General features: G+C 44.8%; 1 protein-coding gene across 1 annotated transcript in view; it reads left to right on the top strand.

The window, feature by feature from the left end:
- The window catches only part of LOC135226305 (rRNA N6-adenosine-methyltransferase ZCCHC4-like), a 109,705-nt gene that overhangs the window by 71,015 nt on the left and 15,088 nt on the right, over positions 1 to 23,602 (top strand). Inside the window, exons 6-9 of the mRNA XM_064265745.1 lie at positions 1,732 to 1,854; positions 4,025 to 4,135; positions 5,274 to 5,440; positions 5,723 to 5,914. Coding sequence (XP_064121815.1) covers positions 1,732 to 1,854; positions 4,025 to 4,135; positions 5,274 to 5,440; positions 5,723 to 5,914 — 593 coding nt within the window. The remainder of the gene's footprint in view (positions 1 to 1,731; positions 1,855 to 4,024; positions 4,136 to 5,273; positions 5,441 to 5,722; positions 5,915 to 23,602) is intronic.

Here is a 23,602-nt window from a genome sequence, read left to right as displayed (position 1 = left end):
TTTTTAGCGAAAAACGAGAATCCTACATAATCCCTGGCCTAAGTCATTCGAAGTCAAAGGCATGTCGAGTCTCGTAGGCAGGAGAAGCAGAGAGGTCTCTATGCCCTGTTAGAGCTCTGAAGTTCTACCTTCAGAGAAAGCATCAAATGGGAGGCTCTAGACAAGGTCTTTGGTGCGCGGTAAAAGACCCCACAAGACTGATGTCCAAGAATGCGCTGGCATTCTTTGTAAGAAACGTCATTACAGACGCTCATAAGGCCTGTCCTGACGAACAGTTACAACTGTTGAGAGTAAAAGCTCATGAAGTGAGAGCTATAGCGACGTCTCTCTCGTTTCATAAGAATATGTCGCTTAAAACATCATAGATACGACTTTTGGAGATGCAACTCAGTATTTGCATCTCATTACTTGAAAGACGTGCGTGTGACATATGAGAAGTGTTTTTCTCTAGGTCCTTTCGTATCGGCGGATACGATTCTGGTACGGGAGCCGACACCAATCCTTAAATATATATACTTTTCTTCTTTTCGGATATGGTCGAGAGTCTCTTCGAACAATGGAGGACTTAGGCTAGCACGGGCGGCCGTCTGTGTTGTTCAGTAAGAGACGCTTGTCATATCCAATTAGATGAGTATAATTTTTTTTGAAAATTATGTATGTGTGTGTAGTGGTTTTGAGTTACGGTTGTTGTGACGAGTTCGTGGGATAACTCCGGAAACCAAAAAAAAAAAATCCTTTAGTTCTAACATATGGTTAGGATCAGGTGGTCGGGATTGGTTTTGTGTGCTCCTTCATAAGGTGTATTGTCATATAAGTGGATCAGCACCCATTGACAAAGTCCTTTTAGGCTCTGCCGAGTAAGCGGATAAGACCCCATCGGCAGACCCACAAGAACTCTTGGCCATAGATCATATATCTCGCTAAGTTTCTTGAGGTGATGCAGACTACTGGGCAAACACCCACGAAGTCTACCACCTATCAGGTAGGAACCAAGGTTTTATTTATACCTACAACATATGTTGTTTACCTGTCTATTCCATATAGAAGCTGTCTCTTACCCTCCACCGAAGGGTGCCAATCAGCTATGTATATATCTGACAGGTAAGTTGATTGTATGAAAATGATATTATGTTACAATAAAGTTTCATACATACTTACCTGGCAGATATATACAATTAAAGGCCCACCCAGCCTCCCCGCAGGAGACAGGTGGAAGAGAGAAAATATGATAGAAAACGGGGATGGTTCCTAGTCCTGCCGCCCAGGCAGGCCGGTAGATCACCTGACCTACCTGTAGCTGAGTGGCGCGAAATTTGAATTTCTGTCGGGGACGACGGAGTCTTAGCTATGTATATATCTGCCAGGTAAGTATGTATGAAACTTTATTGTAACATAACAATATCATTTTAACATTGCAATAACAATTTTTAAGGAACATTGAGTATATGATAATTTATAATATTAGTTAATTTTTTGAAAGTTCAAGTATTCCCATAGATATTTAAATCTCAAATATATCATTGTTTTTGAGCTACCTTGATGTGATTCTTAATTGGTCTTCTGATTCTGGTTCAATTAATATTTGAGTTACCAGTAGTAAATGGTATTATATAGTGTACAGTATTTAATATTGTGGTTGTTGTAACTCTTGTGGATGACATAGTTACAGAATTTAAATATGTATATGTAATGTACATTGTTTGCTAACCCAGATCATTTTATTTTTTTCAGAGTTGGTGGTGGTAGCAGACCCTCCATTTGGTGGCAGAATGGAGTTACTGGCGCACAATTTGCTTACTATTCAGAAAGAATGGAGAGTAGCTAATAAGTTGTCTGAAGAAAATCAGCTGTCAGGTTTGTGAACTAAAAGTATTTAATTAATATTCTTCATTTGTTAACCCTCTGAGATTCAGGTGACATCATGCATTGTAATTCAATTCCCAATTCTTCAAATTCCAGTGTTGTAATTTACTGAAACACCAAATCATTTTTAATTATGAAAAATAAATTCTAAGCAAACAATAAAAATATGTCCATAATTGGTCAGTTTGATTTGCCACAGAAAATGTTGTGACCTCCAAAATCTCAAAGGATTGATAAGTATGTTTCCATTTCATTTATAAATTTTAATTCTTTTTATGTTATACATGTTAGTATTAGTTGTGCTTATCTGGTATGTTTGGTAATCCAATTTAGATATTTATTGGAATGAATCTTACCTAATCTATGAAAGTTCACTTGTATAATGTGCCATTAGGTGTGATCGGCTTACAGTATAAAAAAGTGACACATGGCTAACACGCTAGGACTGTCTCTGTAATCACCTGTTTCCCACCAGGAACTGGTGAAATGTTTCATGTATTCGAATAATACCATATATGTACAGCAATTGTAGAGGTAGAGAATAGTAAAAAAATTAACTTATGTAGGTTTTGGTTTTGAACTTGAATACGTACATTGATTCTCGGAATATCCCAGATGAATTATTAGTGAAGATTTAATGTTTGTTTTCCTTCTGAGTTTGTTTTCCTTCTGAAAAAATATAAACTAAAATATTAATAAAGTACTCTCAACCATTCGATAAGATTCTACAGGCATTCCCGAGTTTATGATCGGAGTTCTGTTCCTGAAGTGCGACGTAAGCCCATACCACTTATTAAAGAAAATTGCTAAAAAGCTAGAAAACTAAAGAAGTGATGGTAAGCCTTAACCCTTAACTTCCTTTGGAATTTGCTGTCTTTGAAAACTTCCCCAAATTGATTTACCTTCCTCTGGGTGTTGTGCTCGTTGGGACGAGTGGGTTATCGATTCGGTAGTTGGGAGTTCGATCTCCACTCAGCCAATAAGGAACCAGAGGAATTTATTTCTGGTGATTAGAAATTAATTTTGCGATATAATGCAGTTCAGATCCCACAATAAGCTGTAGGTCCCGTCGCTAGGTAACCAATTAGTTCTTAGCCACGTAAAAAATATCTAATCCTTCGGGCCAGCCCTAGGAGAGCTGTTCATCAGCTTAGTGGTCTGGTAAAGCTAATCTGGTGAGGTGTGCATCCGTGATCTTGTAGAATTTTTCCCAAAATGTACAAATATTCTTCCATCTCATACAGTAGACTGAAACTTCAATTTTAAATATCAAGAATGTAGAAGAAATTTATTATTCTCGTGAAAATATTAGATTTCAAGATGATCTTCATAAATGTATAATAACGGTGATTTAAATGAATGCAGTGCACTAAAAAAACAAAAAATCCTTGAATGTTGCCACCTTAGTGTAATGTTTATAGATTTTTTTTTTTTTCTCAAAATTTTGTTAGTCATAATTGGATGCATCTTCTGTCCTGGGAAGTACAGTACATAATGCTCTTACAAACGTGATATTGAAACTGATTTCTTTACTTTGTTGCATTGACCAGTACTACAATTTATATCTACTTACAGACACTGGCAAGTTTTTGTGAATGATATTCAAGTTTGATAATACCTTATATATTGGGCTGTATAAAAGGGATAGGCTACTATGATTATCCTTTTCCAAATTGAATTTTATTGGTGGCATTCATTTAGTTTACCAAAAAATGTTTATAGCTATCTCTCTTTATTTTTTAGCAGTTTGAAAGTTCCGGAAATATTTTTGGAAAAGTTTTAGCCATGTTTTCAGATCCACATAATTCAGTGTTTGACCTGTATGTAGTTTTTATGATTGAAAAAGATGAAGGAAAAGTAAAACTGCCTTGGCTAGATAAACTTCAACCGTGAAAGGGTAAAAGATGGTAAATCAATGTGTGGTTAAACTGTTAGTAATAGTTTAGACCTTTATTTAGTTTTGACTTGAATATTTTCCCAGGGATGTAAGCCTTGTAAGTTAAGATTTCATAGGTTGTTTTTCATAGTTTTATTAATTGTAAATATTTCTTTTGTGCTACTTTTCTATGTGGTATTCCACTGGATTTTTGCTGTTATTCAGTATGTATGATACATTATTCCACTTTGTCTTTTGACTTTTTATTTATATTTTTTCTTTCAGTTTTCTTCATTTTCCCATACTTCATGGAGCCCCAGGTCCTAGGACAGCTGCCAAACTTTGTGATGTTGGATTATCAAGTGGATTATGATAATCATCCATTATACTCTTCAGGTCAGTATAGGGATACAAAGGCAACTTCTATTCTTTAAACTTGACCTATTCTATACTATTTTCAGTAATGCTTTACCACCATCACCTTTAAGCCACCCCTCTCTGGCAGGAGTCTTTAGAGAGGGGTGGCTTAAAGGTGGAAGTGAACAAGTAAAATAGAGGTTTTGGTGAGCAGTAGGGAAGATACAGGCAGAATAGTAATGCAAGAAAGAAGAGGCTTGATTATATAATAGGTGGAAAAGTGTAAATACTTATGATCTACTTTAAGCCAAGGGGGAGGACGTGAGGAGAGGATCTACTTTAAGCCAAGAGGGAGGACATGAGGCTGAAAAGTTTGACAGTAGGATAAAAGGTGCATGGGGGAGTGGAGAGAGGTAGCTGAAGTAGTATTATGTGAGTGCCTTGTTACGTAAAGGGGCAGACAATCCAGATAGCTATCCAAGGCTGATTAAAATTTATGTTGTTTGTTTTTAGTATGAGGCAGTTTTATTGTAAGCTACACAATAGAGTGTCCCATCTTAGAGCTTCAGCTCATAAGATGTAATGCCTGCTCTCTGCTTTACCAATGGAATTGGCTGGTTGTAGAACTATAATCTGAACTCCTTGTTTTATGATTAATCCAGATTCTAGTATCTCTCTTCTGCACTTGTGCTACCTTTTCTTTAGGGCAGCATGTGGTTCTCTAAAGTTTTTTCCGTAGAGGGACAATACAAACACATCTCACCCTGGCTCAGAGCTTTATCGTTCTTGCAAGGAAGACAGTCATTGGCCCCCTGCTCACTATCTTGGCAGAACATGACATTTCTGGGTGAGATTCAACTTGACTGCCCTCCCACCTAAGAACCAGTCTCTTATGATAAGGGCAATGGTTTGAGGTTGTATTTCCAAGGAACAAGTACTAAATTATCAAAGAAATTTTTGTTTTTCCTAGGCATACAAACCAAAGCAACAGTGTTAGTTTTTTAGCTGGTGAATGGATGACATAAATTAACTACCATGTTGCTAGTTTCATTGTTTCCAGCCCTTGTTGTGGAATATTACAATGTGAAAGGCTATTGTTCATATACCAAGGAAAAATACCAATTTATCTAAAAATATGATATGCTGTATGCAATACTTATATTTCTATTTTCTTCAGGACCAAAGGGCATGGCCCAAGGATCTGCAGTCAGAGTTTTTGTCAACGATCGCCCCTCTTTGTTTGCATTACCAGAAAATAAAGGATATAGATTGTGTGATATTTGCGACAGATGGGTCCAGTCTACAAATAAACACTGTAATAAATGTAAAGGCTGCATGTCTAAGGTGAGTTTGCTCATGTGTGGAGTGAAAATATTTTTAATTTGTGCTATATATCTCCATATAATCATTAAAGCTAAACCATCATCCTTCTTCATTCTACTATCAGTCTTGTTTAGAATATTTATAGCATCTGTTGTATCCATCATGAGTTTCTGTCACTGAATTACTAATGTTGCTCTTAGAAAAGATATTAAACAACTTTATGGAGATTGATTATACATATTTTGTTTTGAAATATATAAATATTTTTATGCAACAAGATTTTTTTATTTAATGAATTTTCAGGATGGGAGGACATATAAACACTGTGATGATTGTAACAAGTGCGTGAAACCTTCTTGGAATCATTGTTCAGGATGTCAAAAGTGTCAGCCACAGGACCACAAGTGTGGAAATGCAGAGAATACAGTCAAGAGCTTCTTGTGCCACAGTTGTGGAAAGGAAGGACACAAGAGAGTTGACTGTCCTGACAGAAAGGTAAGTGTCAGTAGCATCATTTAGAATTGCAAGGTTTATATTTGTACAATAGACGAAAAATCAGGGGTTGTTAGTGCTTTATTTTGTAGTTTTTAGTATTTTTTAACTCGATTCCTTGACCTTTGCAAACCAAGATGTAATATATTTCTTGCTGGCTGGAAATGCACTAAGCACTTTCACTAATAGTCAATGGCAGTGGTCATTGGCCCTGGTCACTTAGGAACTGCATGTTACAAGGAACTGACTATCCTTGAGTACATTTAGCCTCTGAATTCATATATTTTATGGCAATGGGTAGGTACAATTTAGAAATGCACCGAGATCCCAGGCATTTGGGGATATTAAGAATCTCATGGTTTGTATATTAAGGATGAAGAGGAAATAGGAAATGTAGTGCAAGAACCCTGATTCAGATAGACTGATAGATAGAACAGATTGTTCTTTTTCTCAACTCAATCCCTAGGTGGGGTCACTGTTTTTAATTTTCTATATAAGAAACCTATTGAGATGGCATTGTCTGTCTGTCCACACTTTTTCTATCCACCCTTAGATCTTAAAAACTACTGAGGCTTGGAATTCACAAGGAGGTATTTGACTTTGTCCACAGACCAATATTATAGGTCTTGAGTCACTATGGCAATCCTGTTAGATATGTAAAGTTTCCTATGGACAAAATATATGCTGTGTCAGTGGTATCTTGAGTGAATTTGCCGTAAATAGTTAGTTGCTACAAGGGAATGTAATTTCTCCTTGTTTGGTCGTCACAGATTTTATCATGAAAAAGGTATTCAAAAATGTTCTTCTATGTTTAGGTTGCAATAGCTAAAGAAAGTTTATACTTCAGATGTATTTTTAGTCAGTAGAACACCCTAAGATTTACAAGCTTTCTTAAAATAGAAGGTATCTTATGTGTAGAGAAATGGAACTTGGATAAACTAAAGGGTATCCGTACATTATGTACAGTGGGTAAAATAACATTAGATGGATAGGGGATTAGTGAAACTGAATCTTTCACTTTCACATTTTTAATAGCAATGATACTTAGTACAAGTTCTCTTGAGTTTGAATTTATTGAAAGACTAAAAAGGCCAAATCAAGCAGTGAGCAGGCTGAAGAATATTTGGAAATCAAATAGACTGGAATTGCATACAAAGGATTATAGTTAAAGTCTAGTACGATCTATATTGCTATATGGACAAAATTCATGGTATGACAATGAAGTTGTCTAAAAGATTGTGTAGATTTTAAAATAAAGCTGTAAGATGAATGTTAGTATGTATTAGGTTGCAGATGGCAGAATAGTCAGAAATGGTACCATAAAGGAAATTATGCAAGTTACATAGGTAAAAAGAGATAAATATGATGAAATGGGGATGGTCAGAACTTAAATTTTGCACAAGGCCTGGGAGAATACTAGTTCATGCCATTGTTTATGGAGTTCCTGCAGGCACCATAGGAGTTGAATCTTGAACAAGGTGGTTGGGCAGTAACTACCGTGGCCCGGATGTAAACACTCCACTTTACTTTCGGCCGTCTTCCGAGGAAGACGTGTGTTTGTGAGCTCCGTCTGACTGGTCGTTGATCTTTTTTCCCGGTGGAATCCTTTTGGTTTATTTTTTGTATTTAAATAATTATGCATATACGGTGTTTGATATTAATACTAAACAAAGGTTTGTCCTTGGTTTTTCAATTAATATACAACCCACCCTTTTTGTGTGATAGACCTTTGTACCGCCCCTCTACTTGTGTTAAGAGCCGGCGGCTAAGGTATGCCAACATATTTACATTCTTTTGCCCTTTAACACTAGCTCAGACCTGCCTGAGGACAAGATATGTATTTTACCGTGAGGATGAGACGTATTTAACGTAAGTGATATTGATCCTGTAACGGGATATGTATTCATCCGGAAATCACGCTTACGCTGGGGAATTCCCAAGGGAACTTCAAGGTTTGTCCGTGTTTTGTTGTTATGGTAATTTCTCTTCTTCCTTTCACTTACTATCGGAAGAAGGTAGTTTGAATTTTGGCCTAGCCTAACTCCTTTCTTTCTCTATAAAAATGAATAATCTACCCACCTGTACGCTTTCTCCAACTCCAGTACACTCCAGAAATCACCTTAAAACACCAGCACCACAAGACTTACGACCCAAAAAACAACTCCTACCAGACAGAGAGCTCTCCCCTACCAACCACACACCACCAACACGTGCTTTCTACTGCCCCGTGTTATTGTTTACATCCTGCCGACGCCGCCGCCATCTTGTCTATGACGTCACAGCCTATGACGTCACAACACAACTTAAATACATCAACAGACACCTTCTAGAATCTACCACATGTTGTCTATATATAGGACACCCACCATATTTTCAACAATGCATAAAATACCCATAACAATTATACAATATATAATCACACTTATCTATACCCAAATAAACTTAATAAACAATATATATCACACTTATCTCTTTCTCCCTCCCTCCGACTGTTTCCTAACCTAGTATTCCCCTCTTAATTTCCTTCGTCCTCCAACTCTTTACCCTCTACATAATTTCTAATACATTCCCCTGAAACTCCTGCTTTAGGTTTAATACATCAGCCACTTGCTCCTTTCCTTTTATCCATCTCACCTCCTTTATTTCCCCGGATTCAATGGTTTCCCTTATTGCAGCAATATCTATTTTTAATCTCTTGCTACTTACAAAACCCCCCCCCAGTGCTCGATTTGATGGCGGTCATTAGTGTTTTACTATCAGTGTTAACCAAGGCTTCTAAATTTCTCCCTCCTACTACCTCTTCCCACAAATGCTTGAAATATATCAATCCTTCTACAGCTTCCCCAACACTCAGGGCTTCAGCCATCAATGGTGGATTTTGCCACTCTCCTGGATTTCCTAGACTTCCACCATATGGGACTTCTCCTCTTCCCATCTGTCAAAGAAATAATATAACCCAGTTGAGTATGGCCATCTTCTATGTTTCCAAATGAAGCGTCTGCATAGGCTTCCCAATAAACCCTTTCTTCTTCCATCTCACTTATTGTAACTTCGCCCATCATGCTCTTAGTTTTTCTCACAATTTTTAATAAGTTTCTTCATATCCTGAGTTGTTCCTTCTTTAAATGCTTTACTTAATTCGCTAATATCATATGATATTTCTGGCATCGTGTGTAGTGATACCCAATTCAGCTGTCCTACCACTTGATCTGTACTCTGTTAACTCTTTTTGTTCTAGCACTCTATTACCCGTATATCTTCTAGCTCTGTTCTCCTTATGGAATTTATATACTGCCACTGATTAAGGAAAATCTATTCTCCTTCTGCTCTATTACTACTCCTATATACTTGAACCTTTTACTCTCTTGTTCTCCTACTTGCAATTTCCTTTCAATCTCCCAATCGTTTCCTTTAAGAATCCTTCAGTTCCTCCGTAGCAAAAATCATCTACGTGTGTACACAAATGCCTTCCATTTATTGTTCTTTTTCCAAAAGAATATATTAGGTTCTAGTCTACTTCTCTCACCTTGAAGCTCCTTCACTACTTTCACCACTTTACAATACCATGCTTTTGCTGCATCCTTGAGCCCATAGACTGTTTTCTTCAACTTCCATAATCCCCTCCAACCATCTTCCCTTGGTGGCTTCAAGTACACTTCTCTTTGTATCTCGTCACCTTGTAAATATGCAGTTTTGACATCCAATGTATAACAATTCCAATTTTTCACCTTTATTATGGTTAGACAGAATTTTAAAATTTCAGCATTGCATGTGGAGCATCCTTTTCCACTCAGCCATTTCTTCTTCAAACCCTCTAGCTACCAATCTTGCTTTACATATCCTTTCCCCCCCTTTTATTTTCTTTTCAGTTACTAATCCCATCTTGTAGATATAGCTTTTTGTCCAACATCATTACCTCCTCATATACCTGGTTATCTCTCCAACTTAGAAGTTCTTTTTCTTTAGCTTCCATTATGCTTCTATTTTCAAATCCCAGCCACACCTCCTCTTCATCTTCAATTTTTTCTACCTGACTATAATCCCTCAAGTTAACCCACCCTTTGTCACCTGACTGTGAGTCTCGTATATTGTACGAATCAGCCCATGCTTGGCTTGATCTTTTTTCCTGCAAGACCTAAAATAGTCCATTCTTCTACTTGTCCTGTATCATTGTTTATAGCCCTAACTCTATTTCCCTTTTTGAATTTTGGTATCTCTTCCATTAACTCGCTTTTCTATTGACCCACTTTGCCCTTTTTATCTTCCACTGTTTCCTCTATCACCTCTCTTTCTATAGTCTCTCTGTGTCTGCATTCCTTCTCTCACCCATTATCTCCTCTCCTTCCAGCCAATCTACTTTCCCTTCATTTGGGCCATCTGACCTACCTTTCACCCCATGGGATTTATCTATTCTAGCCGATATCTCTTCTGTATCTGGTGATCGTCGTTGAAACCTTGTCATGTATCCTAGCTACTTCTCTTAAAGAATCCCCATGTTTGACTATTATTGTTTTCCCGATACTCCCACTACCTGAGCAGGTCCTCTCCATTCATTTTCATTTTCCCTCTTATAGAATACCTCATCTCCTACCACTGCTTCTTCAAATTTATGTTCTCTGATGTTTTGTTTAGCGCTATTCTTATTTTATTACAGGACTCATTTTTTATAAATGCTTCTGGCTGTCCTTGTGCATTGCATTCAGTGTGTCCCTTACCATACCTCTTCCATCCCTTTTTCTCTGCTTGCAGGACTAGAACTTTCTTCTCCTATTAGGTTAGGCAGTGAAGGGTTTTTCCAAATACTAATTGGTTGGGAGAGAAACCTCCATTATTCATTAAACAGTTCCTAGCACTCACTACCCATTTCAAAGCTAGGGACCAATCTACTTCCTCTTCCCTCCATCATCTTCCTTAGCCACTTCCCTTGATCATGCCTACGGTCTTTTCACATAATCCGTTGCTCCACGGAGATTCTGATGCTGTGGCTAATACTTTAATATTCCATTTTTTTCTGCCATCCTCCTTACTTTTCATTTTGAAATTCTCCCCCATTATCTGACAATATTTTTGGAGGGTGCTCCAAATAAAAGCAAAACCAGCACTCAAAAAGTATCTTTATTATAGTTTCTGGTTTCTTATCTTTTATCCAACAGGCCTGAAAACAATATCTCGTTGCCATATCCACTATTACCAAGAACTTTCTCTCTTCTATCTCTCCCACATCCATCGCTACGACTTCATTGAAACGTTTTACTCCAAGAAAAGCCTACTACCGGTTTGGCGGGGTTTCTTTTGTATTTTTTTTACAAAACCTCACAATTTTTTAATCAGTTCCGTTAGTAACTTTCTTATTTCCTCTTTTTCTTTTTCGATTAACCCATTACTCCATTGTGCTTCCTCTGTTAGCTTCCATATTTTTTATCTCCACTTCCATGACCAAACTGTAAATGTAATTTCTTCATTGTGTTCTTAATTTCCCTCGGATTCTTTCCCTTCCAACCCTCCAGTAATAATTCTTCTACCTTCCTCCATCCTTATAGGCCACTCTTAAATGACCCTGTTCGTCTTCTCTTAACTCTACTTTCATTCCCCCTAATACTTCTACTATGACACAATTTTCTTTCAAATTTAGGGTCATACCCATTTTACTCATGGTTTGCTTACCTATCAGCCAGGGTATATCACCTTGCAGAATTTCCGTCTTCAAATAAAACTTTCTGTTTTTTAGTATCACAGGTATTTCTATTATTCCTCTAGACTTATAAGATGTCTCACCAAAATTAAACACTTTATTAGACTCTGTCCTAGTGTCCCTCATTCTCCTCAACTCTTCCTGACTCAAATCCATGACAATACGTGCTAGTCACAATCCCCGCAAACTGTGATTTACACCCTGTGTCCAAAATTGCAATCCAACCACCTCCCATGGATGCTTCCACTATTTTATTAACTTCTCCTACATAAACCTCTTCTTCTTCTGTCCCATTTTCGTTTGTTTTTACCTTATTTTCTTCTAGTCTTGTTTCAGTTTTCTTCCTATTATGAAAATTCTGAGGACAATCCCTAGCCCAATTGCCATTTCTGATCTGCATATTGCACATACTGTTACCTTCCCTTCTTTGTTTATAGGATTTCTACCACCCTTCCTCGGTTCCATCTTCCCCGATATCTTTGGTTTTCCCTCCCTCTCCCCCCAGAACTGGCATTGCCTTCTGACGAACCCCACCATTCCCGTTCCTCTTTAGTCCCTAATCCCTCAAATAGTCTTTTCATTGTTTGCGACACTGTTCCGTACTCTAGCTTTTCTTGCCCACAAGCCGTATACCTACCATTTGTTTTGATTTTCGTGAGATTTGCTTGCTCTATTACATGATACCCCTTGACTTCGCCTTCAAGCGCGCCTTTCCCCTATTGCTCTTCACACTCAGATGCTGCCTTCTCGTATCTAATTAAATAGTCCGACCAATTTTATTTTCACTAAAAAAAAGAATTCTCTCTTATTAGAATGGTATCTTTTTATTCTACCGTAATTCTCCATTACCGAGTCCTTTTAGATAGGCTTTATCTAGTTTCTCTAGGATTAACTTTGGACCCTCTGTACCAGTAAGTTTATCTTTATCTAATGCTTCCACTAGCTCTCGGGCTTTCCCTTTTAAGCTCATTCTCATTTCTATCGCCGGGTATTTTGTATCTTCTCCATACAACATAGCCAATCTTCGGCTTGACCTTTCCATTCTTTGTATTCTTCTTGTATCCCGCTAAACCTAGGACATTCCCTTCTCCATCTAGTAGTCTCCCTTTGTTCACTGTCGGATCCAGGCATCTTTGATCAACCACGCTCTGCTACCAGTTTGAATTTTGGCCTAGCCTGAACTTTTTTTTCCTTTCGTTCTCTATAAAAATGAATAACTGCTACCCACCTGTCAACGCTTTTCTTTCTCCACCTCCAGTAACACTCCAGAAATCCCTGAAACCTTAAAACACCAGCACCACAAGACTTACGACCCAAAAAACAACTCCTCCAGACAGAGAGCTCTCCCCATACCAACCACACACCACCAACACGTGCTTTCTACTGCCCGTGTTATTGTTTACATCCTGCCGACGCCGCCGCCATCTTGTCTATGACGTCACAGCCTATGACGCACAACACAACTTAAATACATCAACAGACACCTTCTAGAATCTACCACATGTTGTCTATATATAGGACCCACCCATTTATTTGTTCCGACACGGCATACAAACCTTCGGGTCCTTTTACAATAGGAAGATACTACGGCAGCTGGATAGGTCGTAAGCTTTCGAACAAGGGGTTCGGTAGTTAACTGCTTGTCCGACAGGCGCGCGCGCGCGACTGGGAGGTAAACAAATCACTTTTGCTTTCGGCCTCACAGTGGATGGACGTGTGTGTTCGCTCTCTGCCCGCTGCTCGTCGTTTGCTTTCTTGTTTGTTTTGTAATTGTGTATGAAAGATTGTAAGTACGTATTCTCTCTTTTCATATTAATTACGCTGAATATCATTAATGACTGGAATCTCCGCGCCTCGCTACCCCAAGGAGACTTTGCCCGGGTACCGAAGGCGCAAATGTGGAAATTCAGATCTTTCCCCGAGATAGACCCTCATGTTTTTTTGTGCTCGGTGCCGGGGGCGCGAATGCACCCTGGGCCGAGCCCACCCTGTGATGTTTGTATGAACTGGTCGGAGGCGCAGTGGACATTGTATGAGGGCAGGAAGAAGCGAAGGCCTGCAAAGGAGTCGTCGGAAAGCCTCTCCCCGCGACTCCTTTGGTGACGGACACTTCGTCTTCTTTCCTGCCGCCCGCTCAACTTCCACGTCTCGCGCCTTCCCCACCCTTCGGGGCGGTGTCTAGGTCCTTCTCCTCTCTGCCGATGTGCGAGTGTGGAGGAGGGCGCTAGATACCCCACGTAGAGTTGTACTCTGGGTCCTCTATCCGCTCGTCTTCGCGCGAGCGAATAGAGGATCCTCCTAATCACCCGACTTTTGCCTCCTCAGGTGCGGTTGCCGTGAAGGATGACCTCGGACAGGTGTGGGCGTCGTTGGGACTGCAGGGCGTGCCGAGTGTCCAGGGGCTGCTCTATCATCTCGCTGGCTCCGTGGCGGTTACGCACGCTACGGTCACAACCACCACCACGACCCTGACAACACCTGGCTACGCGTCACCTCCTCACCTGGTGTACACCCAGCACGCGGTCTCTGTGACACCCACAACTCGGTGCAGGGGCCAGTCGCCGTAACTCGGGGGAGTGTGATGCCGCCACCTGGGTTTGCCGTGTTGCCACGACCGGACTTCATGTGCCCGAAGAGCTCGCCCCTGGACCTCCCACCGGTGCCGATGATGTCTGTGCCGCTGGTTAGACCATCTGTACCGTCCACACAAGCCTGCCGTACCTGCCGTGACCACCGCCGCTGTTCCTGTTCCTGCTCCTGCCGTCTCGACTGCCGTTCCTGTGATGCTCGCACTGCTGATGTTGTCCCTGTTCCTGGCGCCGCTGCTCCCGATGCTGGTCTGTTCGGACAGGTACGTCCGGGCCCTGTTGCTTCGGCAACAGCAGCCCCGGCTCCGTCCTGGATGACAGACCTGACGTCGGTCCTGAGGAGGTTGACGAAGAAGAAGAGGAAGAGGAGGAAGGTGTCGTCGTCGTCTTTCATCGTCTTCTTCGTCGTCGTCGTCTGCCGCCTCTTCCCTTCTTCTTCTAAGGCTCCCCTGCCTAAGAAGAAGAATGGTCGCCTCCCCCCCCCCTAAGAAGTCTCCTTCGGGAGCTTCTAAGGGCCCGTCTCGTCTGGTGAGACGGGGGGTTCTTCCGCTGGTCGCCCTGCTCCTTTCGGGAGCAGGACCCGTCTCTTCTCCCTCCGCAAGGAAGAAGACTACGGGGGCCAGAGGGGTGCCGGCTAACACCGGCACTTCCTCACCTGCTGTTAGTGGGTTCGGCCACGGCAGCAGGATCCGTCTCGGCCGCTCGTTCGCGAGAGGTGTACCGAGTGTACGGTCGCCTACCAGCGACCGTGCAGCCAGGAACCAGACCTCTGAGTCCGCTCAGCGTCAGGTTCACGGCACGGAGCGGAAGACTGGTGACAGCCGCTCACGCGACTCTCACCAGACCAGCTCTCGCTCTCACAACTAACGGCGAGCGGCTGGCTACCCGGGGGTGCGGTCGGGAACGGTCCCACGACCCGGACCACGGGGCTGAGGGGGGCTGGAAGGATTGTTCCCCCCCGTTCGCCGGCACCAGCCACGGCTGGTACCAGCGAACTGACGCAACCGTGAGGATATGCACCGGTCTCACCGTGACAGTGGAGCTCGCCGGTCGCCTGACCGTCGCTCTCACAGAGAGCGATCGGGTACGGCGACCAGCACCAGCTCCTCTGCACACACGAGACCGGGAGGCCGCTGTTCTCGGTCCAGCCGTTCTCCACAGCGAGACGGCTCGACTAGGTCTGCAGCTCGATCGCCACCGCGGGTTGGCGATCGCCTGCAGTCCTCCAAGCCCGCTGGTTCTGCCCAGTGAGCGAGGAGAGAGCGTTCAGGTCTGCCTCTCCCATACCTTCAACCTCCTCGGTTACACGGGTACCCGGGCGGGGCGAGGTATTGAGGAGTGATCGTGAGGGGGTGCGCCCCTCAGGATCCCGCCACGTCGTCGTACGTCACCAGGCTCGGTTCTCGGACCAGCCAGGTCGTACGCACAGGTGGTTGGAGGAGACCTAGAGGGGGCTGTCGCTTGCTCCTCTCCTTGAGGGAGGAGGGTCTCGGGAGGTACTCCTGTTCGAGGGACTGGACGGTTCCGGACTCCACAGGATGGCTATTTCACACCCCCCGAGATCCAGAGGAACTTTGCCGAGGTTATTGCGCTGATTCGTCAGCACAACGACCTCGGGGGAAGGATCGCCGCTCCCACCATCCGAGCCCACTCCGGCTCGAGTCGTTCTGGGGCCCAAGAAGAGGGAACCCAGACCGACGGTGGGTTTGCCGCGTTCCGGAGCTTGCGGACTCAGTGGCTAGACCAGGTTGAATCGCTTGTCTCCGGACAAGACGGTTCGCTCAAGTCTGGCAGGTCGAGCAAGCTGCTTCCACCTCCTCTGCTACGACAGCGGCGGTTTTACGTGCCATCTGAAGACCCGATGCCGCCCAAACAGGTGAACCCGGAGTTAGCTAGGCTGACTCCGGGTGTGTCTCTGCAACAGCTCCTGTCCGAGAACCTGTGGTTCTCGCAGCAAGAGGCACTCGGCCTGGAATCTACCGCCATGGCAGCTTTTCCAGGCCGTCTCCTGGCTAGATCTGTGGTCCCTCACAGTATCTAAGGTCGCAGCCAACTCCGGGGGAATTTCTTCCCGAAGAGGACTCGGCCTTCAGGAGACTTGCCAGTCTGGGGGAAGAGCCATCTCCTTCCTTGCCACCAGACGGTGAACCTGTGGGCCAACCTGGTTCTCCGACGAAGGGACGCTGTCCTTACTTCGGGGTTTCGGGCCAGGGCGGCCGGGCGTGAGGCGGCGTTGGGGCTTCGAAACGGACCTCTACGGAGTTCCACGTCTCTCTTCCCAGGAGAGATGGTGGACGCTGCGGTGGACAGACGGCGCACTGAAGACAGTGACCGTCTGGTTCACCAGGCAGTCTCGAAGGCTTCTGGGCAGCCTCGGACTGCGGCCAAGTCTAAGAGCTCGGCTAGCGCTTCCTCGGCTGCTAAGACGGTTGCTGCGTCGAAGCCCCGAGGAAGTGACTCTGTCTTCTTCAACTTCTGGCAAGGGGGGCCGTAACCAGCCCTCCTCCCAGCCCTCCTCATCCCGTGGAGGCTCTGGGAAGAAGTCGAAGATAAAGGGGAAACGCTAGGACGGCGTTCCCCCTCACCTGCTGCCGGAAGTGGGGGGGTGCCTGGCCCAGGCCATTTGGGCAACTTGGCAGCGCTACGGCGCCGAGACCTGGATTGTAGATGTCCTTCGGGAGGGATATCTATTACCCTTCGAATCTCGGCCACCCCTCACCTCAACCCGGTCCAACAGCAGTCGTACGTCCCCGGGGTCACCGAAGGACGTAGCACTCAGACAGGAGATCAAGACCATGCTGAGCAAGAGAGGCTGTGAGATCGTCACGGATCAGTCACCTGGGGCTTTTACAGTCGACTCTTCCTGGTGGAAAAGTCTAACGGGAGGCTGGCGCCCGGTGATAGATCTCTCTCCCCTGAACCGGTTTGTTCGCCAGACCCGGTTCACGATGGAGACGGCAGACGCTCAGTTGCTCGACTCCATCCAGGGAGAACGATTTCATGCTTTCAGTGGACTTGAAGGATGCGTATTTTCAAATACCCATTCATCAGTCCTCCAGAAAGTACCTCCAGCTTCATCCTCGACGGGACGGTGTACCAGTTCAGGGCACTGTGCTTCGGTCTCTCAACCGCCGCCCCACAGGTGTTTCACGCGAGTGTTCACTCTGGTGCCCTGCTTGGGCCCATTCGCACGGGATACGTCTGATGAGGTATCTCGACGATTGGTTAGTCCTGGCGAGCTCCCGCTCGCAGTTTGCTACAGGACAGGGATCGGCTGCTCGAGTTCTGTCGCGATCTGGGGATCGTTGTGAACTTCGAGAAGTCCGATCTCGAGCCCAAGCAGAGGATGAAGTACCTGGGTATGCTGATCGACACGGTAGCAGGGCGAGTCTTCCCCGCGGACTTCAGCGGTATCAGCAGATTTCAGAGAGGGCCAGCCAAAACCAGTTCCTGTCTCGGCGGTAACAGGTAGCTCAGCGATGGCAAGTCGTGGATCGGACACCTGTCGTCACTCGAGAAGTTAGTCCCTCACGGGCGTCTTCACCTGCGTCTCTTCAATGTTAGGACTAAAGGAGAGTTGGTCACAGGCGACGGATCCCCCAAGCTTTCCAGTGTCACTGACCACAGGAGGTGAGGCAGGACCTAGCCTGGTGGCTCGACGACAGGAATGCCTAAGAGGAGTGCCTCTGCGCAACTCCCCCCCCGGACATGCAGCTGTTCTCAGAGCATCGACCGAGGGGATGGGGCACACCTGGAGGAGTGCTGACTTCAGGAGTGTGGGACGAGAACGACAAGCACCTTCACATCAATGTACTGGAACTCAAGCAGCGTTCCTCGCTCTCCAAGAGTTTCAGGACCGCTTGATGGGACACTCAGTGGTGTTGATGTGCGACAACACCACGGTGGTGGCTTACGTCAACAAACAGGGGGGCCTAGTGTCTCTCCCGTTGTACCAGTTGACACGGCAGGTGCACGAGTGGGCTCAGGCACACTCAATAGAGCTGTCGGCACGCTACATTCCAGGGAACAGAGGAATGTAGTAGCAGACACGCTCAGCCGTCGGGATCAGGTGATAGGGACCGAATGGTCTCTACACCAGGACGTGGCGGAAAGGCTCTTCGACCTGTGGGGGCGACCAGTCGTGGAATCTGTTCGCCACCCGGCACAACAGGAAGCTCCAGGTGTTCTTCTCGGCCGTGCCGGAGGGACCCATGGGCAGCTGCAGAGGACGCTCTTCAACACCCGTGGGACAACCTCTTCGTCATGCCTTTCCCCCGTTCAGCCTGATTCGCAAGGTGATCAGTCGAGCGCGTGTCACCCCGAATCTCAGGATGATCCTGGTGGGCTCCCAAAATGGCCACAGGCCATTTGGTATCCGGACCTGCTGCTCTTCTCGCAGAGAACCGAGAGAGATTCCCCCTTGGCACAACCTTCTCGCCCAGCCACACGTCGAGCGGTACCACCGAGCAGTCCAGTCCCTACGTCTTCACGGCTGGCTGTTATCCACCATCTCTTGCGAACGAGAGGCTTTTCTCGTAGCGCAGCAACAGAGATGGCTGGGTACGTCCGTCAGTCCTCTGCAGCTTGTGTACCAGGGGAGTGGGCCGTCTTCTGTGGTTGGTGTCGTAGACGGGGTCTATCTCCTCTCAGAGCCACTCTTCAGCAGGTAGCGGATTTCCTCGTTTTTCTTCGCCGAGAGAAGCTCCTATCAGTCCCCACAGTGAAAAGGATACAGAGCCGCCTTGGCGCTCGTCCTGAAACTGAGGGGGTTGGACATCTCGAACTCGTTCGGAGATCTCCGTTTGATGATGAGGAGCTTCGAGAGGTCTTGCCCACCCAGAACTCAGGCCCCCTGCGTGGGACGTGACTCTCGTCCTTAGGAGTCTGACTCGAACACCGTTCGAGCCACTCCGAGAGTCGCAGACAGGGATCTGACCCTCAAGACCCTCTTCTTGCTGGCCCTGGCATCGGCGAAGAGAGTAGGGGAACTTCATGGTCTTTCCTATGATGTACGACACTCCAGGGGATGGGGATCCGTGACGCTCGATTTCGTCCCGAACTTCGTTGCGAAGACTCAGAAACCGTCAGTCCCTGATGACAGGTTCGAGTCATTCACGATTCCCTCCCTATTGGACTTCACCGATAATGATGCGGATGAGATGCTGCTTTGTCCTGTGAGGGCGCTACGGCGCTATCTGAAGAGAACTCGACACCTCAGGCCTGAGTGTCGACGCCTCTTCGTTAGCACCGGGGTCACCAAGAAAGAAGTATCCAAGAACACTCTTTATTCTGGCTGCGTGAGGTCATCAGGAGGGCGTATGAGGCTGATGGTAGTGACGACATCCGTACGTCCCGTCCGAGAGCTCACGAAGTCAGAAGTATGGCCCCTCGTTGGCGTTTCGCAAGAACTTCTCCGTGGCGCAGGTCCTGAAGGCAGGGGTCTGGTCTAACCAGACTACCTTTACGTCCTTCTACCTTCGGGATATTGCCCACAGGTCCTTGGATACCTTTTCCTTGGGACCCGTGGTGGCTGCTCAACAAGTTTTGTGTGCTAACCCAGACCCTCGCAGGCTGAACAGCATCGAGTCCTGGTGTGACTGTGTGGATGATGTGTGAGTGAGTGAGGACTGGCTCTCTTCTTCCCATCTTTTCCTTCCCCTCTAACCTGTGGGCAGAGGGCCATGGTCGTCACTACGCCTGGATGAAGGAATCGAGATGCATGGTGAAGCTATATGACAGAGCCCCACCATCCTATCCCTTTCACTAGGGATAGGAGCAGAATATCCAACCTACTTCCTTCTACAAGGGGGGGAAGTGGATGCCTACAAGAGTCAAACCCATGACTTTATATTTGCTCCTGTACAGGAAACAAGTTCTTGCATTGCTGGTACTAAGAGATGCGCATGCCCCTCTCTTAGTACTCGGCCCAGAGGTCTGACCATTGATCCTGCGGTGCACACCCCGATCAATCGGACAGAGGCTTGGATCCCTCCCTCGCTCTTACGACCAGGGAAGCTTCCAAGGTAGGGCGAACACCAGTCTGTTCACAAAAGACTCAGATTCCACCCACCAAGAAGTGAGTCTTCCTATTGTAAAATTGGACCGAAGGTTTGTATGCCGTGTCGGAACAAATGACAATTTGTCTAAAATTGCATTTTTCCTAACTATACAAACCTGAGGTCCTTTTACACATAGCCCCACCTCATGCCACCCCTCACTCTGCAGTTTTTTGCTTGGGCCAAAGCAAAGTGATTTGTTTACCTCCCAGTCGCGCGCGCGCGCCTGTCGGACAAGCAGCTAACTACCGAACCCCTTGTTCGAAAGCTTACGACCTATCCAGCTGCCGCTAGTATCTTCCTATTGTAAAAGGACCTCAGGTTTGTATAGTTAGGAAAAATGCAATTTTAGACAAATTGTCATATTTCAACAATGCATAAAATACCCATAACAATTATACAATATATAATCACTTATCTATACCCATAACAATTATACAATATATAATCAGGTAGAAGGATGGGCGTGCGGTGCTGATGTTGGGGGATCTCCTCTCACTTCGGAGGGCAGTGCCCTTGGATGTGTGAGGAGTATCCTCAATACTTTAATATTATTTTCCTTATTTTACAGACTAGTGGTGATTGTGTTTTCAGCAGTATTGGTTGGATGCTCTTCGTATTGGTGATCTTAACCTTGGAATTGTACCTATGACTCTTAGCATGTTGCGTACCGATCCTTGAGTGTGTGTACTGATCCCCTGCTGATAATCATTTTCATTACCACTACTACCCAGGAGTTATGTCACTGGACGAAGCTGTCGCGCTGCCCTGTGAGGTTATCTACTCCTGATGGTAGAAGAGTTCGTCAAGTGTTGTCATCCTCCTCTTTGAGATCATCATTTCTTCATGCCTCCCCCCTTTCAACTGTTATGGCTTTGCCGTAAAAGAGAAGGTGGTCTCCTCCCCTAAGAAGTCTCGTCATGTGACTTCTAAGGGTCTGTCTTGCTCCGGTGAGACAGTTGGGTCTTCCGCTGGTCCTCCCGTTCCTTCGGGAACGGGTCCCGTCTCTCCTTCTTTGGGGAGGAAGCATACGGGGACCATGGAGGTACCGGCCACCGCTGGTAACTCCTCTCCCGGTTCTGAAGGTTCCACCTCCAGACCGGGAACCGTTTCGGCTGACCGTGCACCCAGGGTCCAGACTACAGAGTTCGCTCAATGTGTCAGGACCCAGGCACGGAGCGGAAGATGGTAGGAGTCGCTTGGGTGACTCGCCAGACCGGCAGTCACTCTCGCAGCGATCGTCCGGTGCCCAGGGTTGACGTGATGTTCCCACGGGTCCATGCACACAGAGACTGGTGGAGGCGGGCCATCCAGCCCTCTTTAATTAATCCTTTTCTTTCAGAGACAGCCCCACCCAGACGACGCGCACAGTCTCGGGGGTGGCAGACGCTTCATCTGCCAGGTAAGAGTTTCGTAGCCCTCCTCGAGGAAGCGTTCTCTCCACTGCTACTCCTGCAGGTCTCTCCGGACAGGTGCAGTTGGGCCGTGTTGCTTTGGCAACTGCCCCAACTCTGTCCTGGGTGGAGGACCTGTCAGTTGTCCTGAGGAACTGGCGAAGAGGAAGTCCAGGAAGAAGAGGAAGGTGTCGCAGTCGTCTTCTGCCGCCTCTTCCCCTTCGACTTCCGAGGCCCCCCAGCCGAAGAAGAACAAGGTAGCCTCCTCCCCCCCCCTAAGAAGTCTCACTCAGAGACCTCTAAGGGTCTGTCCCACGGATGGGACAGTTGGGGCTTCCGCTGGTCCTCCTGTTCCTTTGGAAGAAGATGACGGGGACCGGAGGGGTACCAGCTAACACCAGTACCTCCTCTCCTGCCGCCAGAGGTTCTGCCTCGACGCCAGGTACCGTCTTGGCCTCTCGTTCACGAGAGGTATCGAGTGTACGGTCACCTGCTGGTGACCGTGCAGCCAAGACCCAAGCAACCGAGTTTGCTCGGCACCAGGATCCAGGCACGGAGCGGAAGACTGGTGGGAGTCACCCAGGTGACTCTCACATTTTAGTAATACGCAATCATTCACCTTCATTTTGCAATAAATTGGAAGTCTCTAGCACAATATTTTGATTTATGGTGAATTTTAGAAAAAAAAATTTCCTACGTCCGTGCGGTAACTGCTGAAAAAATCATAAATTTTTTTGTCCGATTGTCGTAATGTTTGCACAGTTTTATATTAGCCGTTAAATAAAGTTTTATTTATGAAAATGTGCACAATTTCATGTAGAATACAACAAAAGACAACCCATGGTTGTAGCTTTTATCAGTTTTGAAATATTTTCATAAATAACGATGTGCCAAAATATCAACCTTCGGTCAACTTTGACTCAACCGAAATGGTCAAAGAATGCAATTGTAAGCTAAAACTTACATTCTAGTAATATTCAATCATTTACCTTTATTTTGCAACAAATTAGAAGTCTCTAGCACAGTATTTCTATTTATGGTGAATTTATGAAAAAAAACATTTTCCTTACGTCCGCGCAGTAACTCTTCCGAAAAAAATCATAAATTTTTTCGTCCGATTGTCGTAATGTTTGCACCATTTTAAAGTAGCCGTTACATAAAGTTTTATATACGAAAATGTGTGCAATTTCATGTAGAATGCAACAAAATTGTAGCTTTTGTTAGTTTTGAAATATTTTTATATAACGATAAGTGCCAAAATTTCCATCTTCGGTCAACTTTGATGCGACTGAGATGGTAAAAAAACGCAATTGTAAGCTAAAACTATTACATTCTAGTAATATTCAATCATTTACTTTATTTTGCAACAAATTGGAAGTCTAGCACAATATTTCGATTTATGGTGAATTTATGAAAAGAAATTTTTCCTTACGTCCGCACGGTAACTCTTCCAAAAAAATCAGATATTTTTTCGTCCGATTGTCGTAATGTTTGCACCATTTTAAATTAGCCGTTACATAAAGTTTTATATAAGAAAATGTGCACAATTTCATGTAGAATACAACAAAAAACAACCCATGATTGTAGCTTTTATCAGTTTTGAAATATTTTCATATAAATAATGATAAATAGAAAAAATTCGACCTTCTGTCAACTTTAACTCGACCGAAATGGTTGAAAACTGCAATTGTAAGCTACAACACTTACAGTCTAGTAATATTCAAACAATTACCTTCATTTTGCAACAAACGGGAAGTCTCTAGCACAATATTTCGATTTATGGTGAATTTTTGAAAACTTTTTTTTTTTTCACGTCCGCTCGTTACGAATTCATGCATCATATTGTGATAATATTTTCTCTGTGTTGCTTTGATCATTTTACAATTTGTTATATACCAAAATCATCGCAATTTAGTGTACAATACAAAAAAAAATAATTAACTCATTAGCTTCAACCGTTT

Source organism: Macrobrachium nipponense, chromosome 14 (genome assembly GCF_015104395.2).
Source record: "Macrobrachium nipponense isolate FS-2020 chromosome 14, ASM1510439v2, whole genome shotgun sequence".
Classification (NCBI taxonomy): Eukaryota; Metazoa; Arthropoda; class Malacostraca; order Decapoda; family Palaemonidae; genus Macrobrachium; species Macrobrachium nipponense.
Note: the sequence above shows the minus strand (reverse complement) of the source record. Positions and strands in the feature narration are given on the sequence as shown.